The 13,181-nt window shown below is 42.9% G+C and overlaps 1 protein-coding gene across 5 annotated transcripts in view; it reads right to left on the bottom strand.

The window, feature by feature from the left end:
• LOC140719356 (transcription intermediary factor 1-beta-like) overlaps nt 1-12,909 on the bottom strand; it is a 120,394-nt gene extending 107,485 nt beyond the window's left edge. For 4 of the 5 annotated variants that reach the window (XM_073033938.1, XM_073033940.1, XM_073033942.1 and 1 more), the window contains exon 1: nt 12,514-12,908. In XM_073033938.1, the coding sequence (XP_072890039.1) occupies nt 12,514-12,790 (277 nt within the window). In that variant the 5' untranslated portion in view covers nt 12,791-12,908. Of the gene's footprint in view, nt 1-12,513 lie in introns of all 5 variants that reach the window. The other variant, XM_073033941.1, reaches the window with a different exon arrangement.
• Between the last annotated feature and the right edge of the window lie 272 nt (nt 12,910-13,181).

The raw sequence follows: 13,181 nt of genomic DNA, 5'->3' as shown, positions 1-13,181 counted from the left end.
AATAAGCCACTGCTTTATCCATTCTAGGATCTTTCCCGTAATACACGTAACTTGTTAAGCAGCCTCACACGCGACACCTTGTCAAAGGCCTTCTAAAAGTACAAATACAACTCTCCTTTGTCTATCCTGCTTGCTATTTCTTCAAAAAGTTCCAATAGATTTGTCAGCAAGATTTTCCCTTGAGGAAACCATGCTGACTATAGTCTATTTTATCATGTGCCTCCAAGTACCCCGAGACCTCATCCTTAATAATCGACTCCAACTCCTCCCAACAACTGAGGTCAGACTAACTGACCTATAGTTTCCTTTCTTCTACTCCTCTCCGTTCTTGAAGAGCGGAGTGACACTTGCAACTTTCCAGTATTGAGGAACCATTCCACAATCTAGTGATTCTAGGAAGTTCATTACAAATGCCTCCACAATCTCTTCAGCCACCTCTTTCAGAACCCTGGGGTATAAATCATCTGGTCCACGTGACTTATCTACCTTCAGACCTTTAAATTTCCCAAGAACCTTTAATGGTAACCACACACTTCATGACCTTCCACAACGAAGACTAATACAAAATACTTCATTCACCGTTTCACTGCCCCAATTACTACCTCTCCAGCATTGTTTTGCAGTGATCTGATATACACACTCAGCTCTCCTTTGCACTTTATGTATTTGAAGAAACTTTTAGTAACTTCTTTAACATTACTGGCTAGCTTACATTTGTATCCCATCTTTACCTTCTTGATGATTTTTTTAGTTGCTTTCTGTTGGTTTTTAAAAGCTTTCCAATCTTCTAACTTCCCACTATTTTTGGTCTATTATATTGTCGCTCTTTGGCTTTTATATTGGCTTTGACTTCACTTGTTCGCCATGGCTGTGTCATCTTTCCTTCAGAATACTTATTCTTCTTTGGGATGTATATATCCAGAAATTCCAGACATTGCTGCTCTGCCGTCATCCCTGCTGGTGTTCTTTTCCAACCAATTCTGGCCAACTTCTCTCTCATGCCTCTGTAATTCCCTTTTCTCCACTGTAATACTGATACATCTGAGTTTAGTTTCTCCTTCTCAAACTTCAGGGAGAATTTGATCATATTATGATCACTTTCCCCTCGGGGTTCTTTTACCTTAAGCTCTCTAATCAATTCTGGTTTATTGCACAACACTCAATTCAGAATAGCTGATCCCCTAGTGGGTCCAGCACCAACCTGATTTTCCCATATATACCTGCATATTGAAATCCCCCATGACTATTATAACATTGCCCTTTTGGCATGCACTTTCTCTCTCCTGTTGTAATTTGTAAACCACATTCTTATTGCTGCTTGGGGATCTGTGTACAACTCCCAAGGTCTTTTTACCCTTGCAGTTCCTTAGCTCCATCCACAATGATTCAACACCTTCCAATTCTATGACACCACTTTCTAATGATTTGATTTCATTTTTTTTTAAACCAACAAAGCCACACCACCTCCTCTGCCTTCCTGCCAGTCCGTTCGATACAATGTGTATCATTGGACATTATAGCTAGGAACTTAACCTTTTCATCAGTACTGAGTACACCATTTAAACAATCATAGTCTAGGTTCTAAAAAGTATGTGAACCTCTGGGGTAATTCCTTCTACAAAAGTTACTTGGGAGTCAGATGTTCTAATCATTGAATACTGAAGGAATTGAAAAAGAACCAAAGGGTAATAGCAAAATAACTGCAGAAATTTCTAGAACTTAGAAGTCTCTGTTCATGTGTCCACTCAAAGAAAAACACTAAACAAGAATGGTGTTCATGGATGGACACCACGGAGGAAACCACTGATCTCCAAAAGAAAACATTGCGTCTCAGGTCTGCAAAGGACCAGCTAGATGTCCCACACTTCTGGGACAATGTTCTGTGGACAAATGAAACAAAAGTTAAACTTTTTGGCAGAAATGCACACTGCTAACTTTGAAAGAAATAGGGCACTGCACACCAACATCAAAACCTTGTCCCAACTGTGAAGCATGGCAGAGGGAGTATTGTAGTTTGGGGCTGCTTTGCTGCCTCACGACCTGAAGAGGGCTGTGCACGCAGGGTATCCCAGAAATATTGATAAACTGAAACAATTTTCTTTGGAGGAATGGTCTAAAATTCCTCCTTGCCATCGTGCAAGTCTGATCAACAGCTACAGGAAACGTTTAGTGGAGGTTACTGCTGCTAAAGGAGGTTTTACCAGTTATTAAATATGAGGGTTCACATAATTTTTCCCAGCCTGGACTGTGAATGATTAAACAACGTGTTCAATAAAAACATGAAAAGTATAATTGTTTATGTGTTATTAGTTTAGGCAGATTGTGTTTGTGTATTGTGACTTAGATGAAGATCAAACCACATTTTATGTGCAATTAATTCTGAAAACCAGGTAACTGCCAAGGTAGCACAAACTTTTTCTTGCAACTGTACATACACCCTATCCTCATTATATGCGGGGGACTGTTCCTTGCCGTCGATGCATAATGTGAAACGCATAATGTGAATAATTATTTAAATGGAGAAAACAGGGATGCGTTCCAGAGGGCATCCTAAATATGTTTTATCTGTAATTTATTCACATTTTCATACCAATACGACACAAAAGCAGTACCACAAGGAAACATTCGTATTATATTTCATCAATTTAAGGTAATATTCAATGTAATAAATCATAGAAAGTTAACATACTAGGGTGTACAGTACTCACCAACAGTGGCAGGTGTGTTCGCTCAGAGAGATGAGTGATTGTTGTGGTGTCGGGCAGCTTTACATGGACAAGGTGGATGGTTGTGGCTGTTAGGATCATATCGAGCACAGCAAGGGGTGAAGGAAGACTCACAGAACTCTTTAGAACTGCCAGCAGCAGGAGATGTCACTGGTTTGAAGAAAGTGGTGAGGGTTGTTGCTTGGCAACATTTTGTTTTTTCAGCATAAATTTGCTTGCAGGGAAGAAGGGTTGATGGCAGGGAACGACTGAAATGCTGACTCCGTTCTAAACTTGGGTCCACGTCCATTGCCATTTGTGTCAAGTGTTCTGACTTCCACCATTCTCTCACCCTTGGTAAACTCCCGGGATTTTCAAAATCGGCTGTTGCTTGCAGCATCTGAGAGACAGTTTGCCATAAAAAAATACGTGTTGAATGTGGATCACACCTTGGTCGAGTGGTTGAATCAGCGACGTTGTGTTAAGCAGCAGGAACGCACTGTTAGGATGTATGCTGTCCAAATGTTTAGGATGGGCTGGTGCATTGTCAAGCAACAGAAGAACATTAAAGGCAAGATTCTGTTCCCGGCAGTAGCATCCCAGAGCTGTGTTACCTTCACCTGATGTCGCGCTGTTTATAATTTCCAATGTTTTTTCAAGTGTTAAATCGGTTCTCTGCCGCTCGGCTGATGGCCCAGGACATGACATCGGACACTTAGGAGGCATAGTTAAATATTTCAAGCACAAAATCACTGCACCATAGGTAAAACCAACAAAAGTTTAAGAGCGCAACATTGCACATCCACACCTTGCCAAAACCAATGCGAGACTGGCGGGAGTGAGATTGTGAGGCACGCGCACGTGACTTGTACTGGTGGGAAAACAGTGCTCCTCACATATCTGTGAGTTTTGGATGCATATAAGGAGACGTTGCCAGAAATAGGTTCCTCGCATAACTGTGAGTCCGCATTGTCAGAAGACGTATATAACGAGGACAGGGTGTACATCAAAGCCTCCCATCTCTTTTAGCCCCTAGTCATAGAACACTACAGCACAAAAACAGGCCTTCAGCCCATCTAGTCCATGCCGAACTATTAATCTGCCCAGGTCCACTGACCTGCACACGGACCATAGCTCCCCATACCTCTCTTAAATGTTGAAACTGAACCCACATCCACCACTTTCAGTGGCAGCTTGTTTCACAACCTCACCATCTTCTGAGTGAAGAATTCCACCTCATGTTCCCATTAAACATTTTGCCTCTAACTCTTAGACCATGCCATTCTAGTCTCACCCAACATCAGTAGAAAAAGACTGCTTGCATTCACAACTATATTCCTCACAAGTTTGTATACTTCTATCAAATCCCCCCTCAAGATCTAGGGCAAGTCAGTCGGATAATGCATTATGGATAGATATCTAGGCAATGGAACACCAAACAGAATAGAAGATATCAGGGTAGTGGGAACTTTACATTAAAAAGGGATATCAAGACAATAAGGCACTGTCCAGTATAGAGGGATATCTGGGCAATTGGACACCCTCCATTACAGTGAGATGTTATGACATAGGACACTATTCACTACTTGGAGCTAGAGGGAAATGGGGTGCGTTCTATTCCAGAGAGATGTAAGTGCAAAGGTACACCCATCAGTATAGAGATAGTGTCCCAGCAGGGATGCAAGGGCAGCAGTACAATCTGCAGTATAGAGAGATAACAGAGCAATGGAAGACCCGCCAGTATAGTGAGATATCTGAGCAATGGGACAGTACAGAGATATAGCAGGGCAATGGGAAATGCACCAATACAGACACACATCAGGGCAAAGTACACTCTTCATTAAGGAGATATCAGAGCAATGGGACACTCTCTAGTATAATACGATATCAGGAGTCAGTGGATTTTCCACCAGTATTGAGACATATCATGGCAATAGGACACATTCCACTATAAAGAGATAACAGGGAAATTGAACATGTGCCATTCCAGAGAGAGATCAATACAAAGAGGCCCTTGCCATTATAGGGATATTGCTCCACCAGAATTACAAGGGCAGTGGGGCAACCTCCAGTAGAAAGAGATATCATGGCAATGGAATACCCACCAGCACAGAGATATGTCAGGGCTGTGGGACAACCCCCAGCATGGAGAACTAACAGTGCAATGGGACACTCACCTATATAGGCAGATAATAGGGCAATGGGACACTTTCCAGTCAAGAAGGATATCATGGCAATGTGCATTCTCCAGTACAAAGAGATAACAGAGCAACATAACACTCTCCAGAATTCCGGGATATCATGTCAATGGCCACATTCAATTATAGTGGCCATACGGTGATACTGTCCAGTAGAGAGGGATATTAGGGTAATTGAAGATTCTCCACTATAAGAGAAATCAGCAAACTGGGATATGTATAGAAGTACAAGGGCAATGAGACACGAACCAAAGAGAGAGAGATCAGGACAATAGGATAATGGGATGCTATTATAGAGAGATATCAGGGAAAAGGGACACCCCACAGCATAGAGCGACAACAGGACACCCACCTGTACAAAGCCATATCAGGGTAATGAAAGACTCTCCAATGTAAAGAGATACAAGGGCAGTGGAATACTCATCAGTATAGACACAGAGCAGGTCACCTACCAGGAAAGAGAGACATCAGGAAAATTGAACTCTCCCATTATAGCGAGACTTCATGGCAATAGGATAGTCTCTAGTACAGAGACATCAGGACCATTTGACATCCAGCAGTATGATGAGGTATCAGCACAACGGGACACCAACTAGTAGAGAGGGATATCAGGGCAATGGGATACCAGTCAGTATAGAACAGGGTTTCTCAACCGGGATTCCGTGAGAGATTGTGATTTTTTTTTTTTAAAACATTCCGTTTTGAACTTCACGCAATGCTCTCTCTTGATGACCCTACCTACCTGTGATGCCATTTTTAAGGAATTATGGATCTGTTTTCTTAGACTCCTCCGTTCTACCGCAATCTTCAGTGTCCTATTGCTCACCATGTAAGACCTATCCTGGTTTGCCCTCCAAAACTGCAACACCTCATACTTGTCTGCTTTAAATTCCATCTGCCATTTTTCCAGCTAGCCCAAATACTGCTGTAAGCTTTGATAGCCTTCCTCGTTGTCCACTGCACCCTAATCTTGATGTAATCCACAAATTTCCTGATCCAGTTTACCACATTACCATCCAGACTGTTGATATGGATGACAAAAAGCAATGGACCCAAAACAAAGCCCTGTGGCACACCACTAATCACAAGCCACCAAGTCAGGAGAATCAACTATTCACTATTGACTTTTCCCATGAAGAAAATGAATATTCCAATTTCCAACCTCATCCTGAATGCCAAGTGACGAACCTTCTTGACCAACCTTCCATGATGGACCTTGCTAAATTCCACACAGATAACATCCACTATCTTGTCATCATCAACTTTCCTTAGAATTTCCTCAAAAAACTCAACAACAGTTAGACAACCTACCAATCCTAGCCACAATGATTATTCCTAATCAAACCCTGTATATCCACCAGTCCCTTAGAATTCCTTCCAATAATTTTCCCACTACTGATGTCAGGCTCACCATCCTACAATTTCCCAGCTTACTCATAGAACCTTTCTTAAACCATGGAACATTAACTATCTTCCAATCCTCCGGCACCTCACATGCAGCTACGGATATTTTTTTTAATATATCAGCTAAGGCCCCTGCAATTTCTGCACTAGCCTCCCACATGGTCCAGGGGAACATCTTGTCAAAACCTGGGGATTTATCCACCCTAATTTGCCTCAAGACAGCAAACATCACCTGCTCTATAATCTATAAATAGTCCATAATTTCACTGCTATTTTGCCTGACTTCTCTAGACTCTGTGTCCATCTCCCAAGTAAATACAGATGCAAAAACTCCATTTAAAATCTCCCCCAACTCTTTTGGCTCCATGCACCGATGACCATTTTGAATCTTTTTAAACATTGTAAAATTTGTATGCATGTACCACACACATATATGCATGTATGTAATTAGAGATGCAACGCAGATCAGACCTTTTATTTCTCCCACTTCTGCGACCTTTCTTCTAAAAATTGTCACCTTGTTCTTGCCTGCTTTCTCTTTGAATGCTGCTTCAAGTAATTTTTTCATTGCACCTGTGCATATGTCAACAAACTTTACTTTCATTCTGACTTCGTATGAAATTAATGGTCATGCATCTGTTCATTTTAACATTCCCTCTATTTCTACCAAGGTCTACTAACCTTATCATTTCGGCCACATTTTCATGCATCACAGGAGACCATTTACCCTGTCTGTGTGTTTATACTCTTCTTCAAATTGGTTCCAGTATACATATCTGGTTCCAGATCAGAAATATCTGAAAATCAGTTCGGTTAACTAAGCCTTTATGAGGGGTTAACTAGATCTTAGATACTTTATGGTATTAACAGGAAAGCAAATAGTACAAATAGAAGTTCAAAAGGACCCACAAATAAGTTGTTTTAAGAAAGCAAAGCTATTAACTGGAAATTATTTACTTTAAATTGACCTGAGCTGTTTCTTACTTTAATGCAGCTGTTATTAAAACAAGATAGTGCCAAGAAGCATCTATTTAAAAAGTATTTGCTGAATTAGCAAAACTTTGTACTATGTTGAGTCTTGATGCAATGGAGGCATTTCAATGTACATGTGATAAATAAAGCTGATCTTTAATTTATTGAGATTACACATAAACATTGCAACACTCAGCACAAATCAACCAATATCCCCAGGTGTCCTGCAAATGGAGGAGCATCTCACCATCAGGTCTGAACTGAATATTTCTCATCAGTCAGGACTAATGGATAAAAGAGATAGTAAGAGATTTGAAAGTAGAAAAGGGAGGGGGAGACCCGAAATGATAGGAGAAGACAGGAGGGGAAGGGAGGAAGCTAAGAGCTGGGAAGTTGATTAGGAAAGTGTATACAAGGCTGGAGAAGAGGGGAGTATCATAGGACAAAAGGCCTTGGAAGAAAGAAAGTGGTAGGGGAGCACCAGAGGAAGATGGAAAACAGACAAGGAGTTATTGTGAAAAGGTAAGAGAGAGAATTAAATAAAAAATAGGGATGGGATAAGAAGGGGAGGAGGGGCATTAACGGAAGTTAGAGAAACCAATGTTCATGTCATCAGGTTGGAGACTACCCAGATGGAATATAAAGTGCTGTTCCTCCAACCTGAGTGTGGCTTCATCTCGACAGTAGAGGAACCCATGGATTGAAAAATCGGCATGGGAATGGGACATGGAATTAAAATGTGCGGCCACTGGGAGATCCTGCTTCCTCTAGCGGACAGAACGCAGGTGTTCAGCGAAATGGTCTCCCAGTCTGCGTCGGGTCTCACCAATATATAGAAGGCCATTTGCCAATCAACTTCCCAACTCGTAGCTTTATCCCTCCCCCTCCTGTCTTCGCCTATCATTTCAGGTCTCCCCCTCCCCCTTTCAAGTCTCTTACTACCTCTTTTTTCCATTAGCCCTGATGAAGGGTCTCAACCCGAAACGTTGACTGTACTTCTTCCTGTAGATGCTGCCTGGCCTACTGTGTTCCACCAGCATTTTGTGTGTTGCCTGAATTCCCAGCATCTACAAATTTCCTCATGTTTACTTATTCTTCATCAGTGTTTACAACCCAGAGATAGCTGATGTTGTACCTGTATTTAAAGGTTGAAAAATAACAGGAAACTGCAGGCCACTGAACCTAGGATCAGTGGTAAATTCCAGGAGATTTGAGGGAACAGGAGTTACTGGCACTGCAGCAGATAGTGAGGTCAGCTGAGAATATCATCCGGGTCTCTCTTCCCACCATCACAGACATTTTACACCACACACTGCATCTGCAAAGCAAACAGCATTATGAAGGACCCCATGCACCCCTCATAAAAACTCTTCTCCCTCCTGCCATCCGGGAAAAGGCACCAAAGCATTTGGGCTCTCACGACCAGACTATGTAATAGTTTCTTTCTCCAAGCTATCAGACTCCTCAATACCTACAGTCTGGACTGACACCAACTTACTGCCCTCTACAATGCCTATTGTCTCGTTTATTATTTATTGTAATGCCTGCACTGTTTTGTTCACTTTATGCAGTCCTGGGTAGGTCTGTAGTCTAGTGCAGTTTTTTTTTGGTGTTCAGTGTAGTTTTTGTATTGTTTCATGTAGCACCATGGTCCTGAAAAACTTTGTCTCGTTTTTACTGTGTACTGTACCAGCAGTTATGGTTGAAATGACATTAAAAAGTGACTTGACTTGTAAGAACAAGGACTGATACAAGTTAGTCAACATGACTTCCTGAGAAATCAGTTTTCAGATGAAATAATGAAAAGGAGTGCAAGGGCAGTACAGTGACATTGTCTACAGGGACTTTAGCAAGAACTCTGACATGGCTCCATGCATTAGTTCAGAAGATTACATCACAGGATCCAGGTTGAGCTAGCAAAGTGGATTTAAAAAACTGGCTACATGAAATGAGTCAGAACTTGGTAGTAGAGGGTTACTTATCAAATTGAAAACTTGTGACCAGTGGTGTCCCGTAGGGACTGGGATCCACTATTGCTTGTCACCAGCACTAATGATCTGGATGAGAATGTAAGTGACATTATTAGTAGGCTTGCAAATACACAATTAGTGCTGGTGCAGTAGATAGACAAGAGGGTATTCTACGATTACAACAAGAACTACGTCATCTGGGGAAGTGCCAAGGAACAGCAGATGGATTTTAATTCAGACATGTGTAAGATATTGTAATCGGTAAGTTAAGCACAGCAGGACTTATACAATAAATGGCAGGGCCCTGAAAAGTGTTGTAGAATGGAGATACCTAGGGATTCAGGTGAATAATTTCCTCAAAGTGGAGACAGAGACAGGGTGTATTCAGTCAGGGTATTGAGAAGACAGCTGGGACATCATGTTACATCTGTAAAAGTTTTTGGTAAGATCACACTTGGAGTAATGTGTACAGTTCACATATACTGTCTATCTATCTATGCCTCTCATAATCTTATTTATCTCCCCGCAGCCTCTGCCACTCCAGTGAAGACCACTCAAGTTTGTCCAACCTGCTATAATGAGAATGCATAAGAACTGTACAAGACAGTAAGCAACAGTTAGACGTTTTGCTGTATTAAGCATTAAAACAGGCAAGAAATCCTACTTCAACCGACAACCTTTAATGCTTTGAGATGTACTTTCTGAGAAACTAAAACTGCTTTCACCATCCTCAGTAAATATCCTACAGAATACTGCTTTGTGTAGTTCCTAACTTCTCTGCCGGCCAGAAATCGCTCCTGTTTTCCCTGAGAAGTCTGCTGTGATAAGCAATAAGAACCCTGTCTTGTATTTACAGAGGTACCTTAACATGATATCTTTTATCCACATATCTCTTGCATGTTCCACTGAATGGAATTACCTCAGTTCTCTAAATCTCCACAAGTTATACTGGTGCCAATGCACTTTCACGTCATGTATCCACAGATCTCTCAGAAATAGCTGGTGTTAGCAATCACTCACTTACTGAAAGCTCTGTACAATCAATATCACTCATGCAAGCAGAGTACAACGAAGCATGAAAATGTGATGAGGACAATGAAAAATGTAAGCATCCAAAGAAATTTCCTCTAAAAGTTGAAGCATGATGAAAAGTTTGTATTAAAATTACTTGCATTTTTGCAGTGCAAGAGCCACTGTGGACGACGCAGCTCCTAGTGCCTTTAAAGCCAGGCGCCAGAAGCTTGCATTGTTCCTGCATGCCTGTTCTTCCCTCCCTCCCCCCAGCCACCTACTATTCAATCCATTGAATGTGACTGAGCAAGGGTAGCTTTCAAATGAATGATGCCGTCAGTAAATTTGCAATCCTGCAAGCTCTCAGTGTGGCCTGGCTGGCAACATTTGGAGGCAAAATAGTACAGTCAAGACCTACTCTAAGACATTTAGGTTGTACACAACGGAGGAAAAGTATTGCCATCTTTAAGAGAAAGGCAGTCATCCCTCTCAGGTGGATGCAAGGCATCTCATCACCATTTTGAAAAGCAACCATCACTTATCCCTGATTCAGGTCATCTACCCAACATCACTTAGTTCTTTGAGAGAGGTTGATCTGTATAAATTGGCTGCCTACATCACACAACATAACAACATTGACAAGATTTCATAAGTACTGTGTGAGGCTGGAAAGCACTTTTCAACAGGAAAGAGAATTAAAACACAGAAATCATTCTTTCGATTCTCCGCCGACAAGTAGCTTTCCAAAAACTGTCTAATAATACATATTCATCCAGTCCTTCCAAACTATTGCACTCCATCCCTAGCAGTTTACACTTGGATGGCAAAAAACAATTGCTCTATCCAACAAGTTGAACAGAATCCTGGATTTCCAGGCCCAACATGATAGCGGCACCAGAAGAACTGTTGCAGATAGAGGCAGCAGCTCACCACCACCTGCGGGATGCTCAACAACTGCTGGCTTCGCCAAAATGCCCAGATCCCCAGAAAATGAATAAAGAAATAGGATATATCCAGCATACCACCGGGAAATACTTTACTTATTTCATATGGGATTAACGCAAACAAGAATGAACAGCAAGTTTTCAGAACAAATCAGCAATCTGTAAGAACATAGAACACAAGTGCAAAATTAGGCCATTCGGTACATCAAGTCTGTTCCGAATCTGCCAAAATAGTGATGATGTTACTGAATGGCAGTTACCCTGCACTTGAATTAGAAACAGAATTAGATCATTCCCGTGCAGTTTATTGCAACTAAATCTGACAACACATTTGGGAAGTAATTGCGTTACTGTTCATGATGAAACAAGACCCTCTACAATTCATTCAGTGACCAAACAAAAAATTCCCCTACAGAACCCAACATGTGAACATATAACCAAAGCATCCAGCGCAGCCTGAAAGCGGCAACTTTATTCTTACTTCCTAGTCTGAACGCTGCTTCTTGAACCCTAATCCTAAAAATTCCCTCTTTTTCCACAGATATTCAATTTTAGACTTACCCCATTTTCTAATCATCACTCCTCCTCAACATGTCGTCCACCCAATACAAACTTGCAGTATTCCACGAAATTAAAGCAAGGCTGCTGGCGCATATTTCCCCTTCCACCCATGCAGGTAACATGGGATACTGGGCTCGATTTCAGACCACCCATCTACATTCTTCTACTACAGAAATTTGCTGAACATCCCGCTCTCAAACTTCAGAACCTCCTCACAGTGAACTCTAGCAAACTTTCCACTCCATCATTGTACGAATGCCACACCATCGGACCAGACTGACCATTTATTCTCTCGTCAACTCATTCCAACGTGCGTATTATTCTAACTACCACCACAAAAATCCAGTCGCACATACCTATTCCCAACATTCCTCCATCAGTACTGCCTCACAGATCCATGGCATTCCCTCTTATCCTTCCCACACTATTTGCGGCATCCCTCAAACTCGCTAGCTGTCCCACGCCCCTGTCTTCTCTTTCTCATTCCCCAATCGCTCTCCCCCAAATGTCTCTCCCTATCAACAAGCCCACATCACAACCCCTGCTCCCTTTACGCACCCGACTCTCCGGCAATACCCTCCTCACTCATACACGGCCACTCAAATTCCATCAACCCAGTCCTCATCCGGCCAGATGTACCATTCTCCTTCAGCAATTTGCGCCCCCCTCCAAATCACGTCGTCCACTGCCCCGATCTGATCGCACTCTCCCCGGGTCCCTGCTCTCCTCTCTCCAGCCCAGGCCTTACCTTCCGCCTGCGGGCTAGAGCCCACATTGACCGCGCCATGCAGGCATCCCTTGCACACCGAGTGCAGGCAGGGGAGCAGGCGGGGCTGGCGCTCCCGCAGCCAGCCTTTGCACACGCCGCAGCGCTCCAGCAGGCTCGGGCTCGGCTCTACCAGCCTCACTGCGTCAGGATCGGCATCGGGGCCCGGCGGCGGCGGCCCGTCCGCCCCCCTCCCGGGGCTCGACTCCCCGCTGCCCCCGCACGCCAGCAGGTCAGCAGGCGCGGCTACAGCGTCCATGGCGCGGCTCCCCCGCTGCTCAGTCCCCGCGCTCCGGCCCTCGGCCGCTCAGCAGCGCTCCGCTCCATTGTACTCGACAGCCATCACCTCCGCTCAGCAGCGCAGCCCACTCTCGCGAGAGCTCGGCAACTCCGAGAGGCGGGGCCTCTATTACCTCACTCGTGACATCTTACATAGAGACTACGTCAGGTTCCCATTCGCGACGTCTTGATGAAGGGTCTCAAAGTTCAAAGTAAGTTATCAAAGTACATATACAACCCTGAGATTCATTTTCTGTGGGCATACTCAATAAATCTATTGAATAATACCCAAAATAGAATCAATAAAAAACCCGCAAAACTACGACGTTTAACCAGAATGAAAATACAAAACGAAGAAACAATAATAATAA

Source organism: Hemitrygon akajei, chromosome 31, assembly GCF_048418815.1.
Source record: "Hemitrygon akajei chromosome 31, sHemAka1.3, whole genome shotgun sequence".
Lineage (NCBI taxonomy): Eukaryota > Metazoa > Chordata > Chondrichthyes > Myliobatiformes > Dasyatidae > Hemitrygon > Hemitrygon akajei.
The sequence above is the reverse complement of the archived record's forward strand: the minus strand, read 5'-3'. Positions and strand labels throughout refer to the sequence as shown.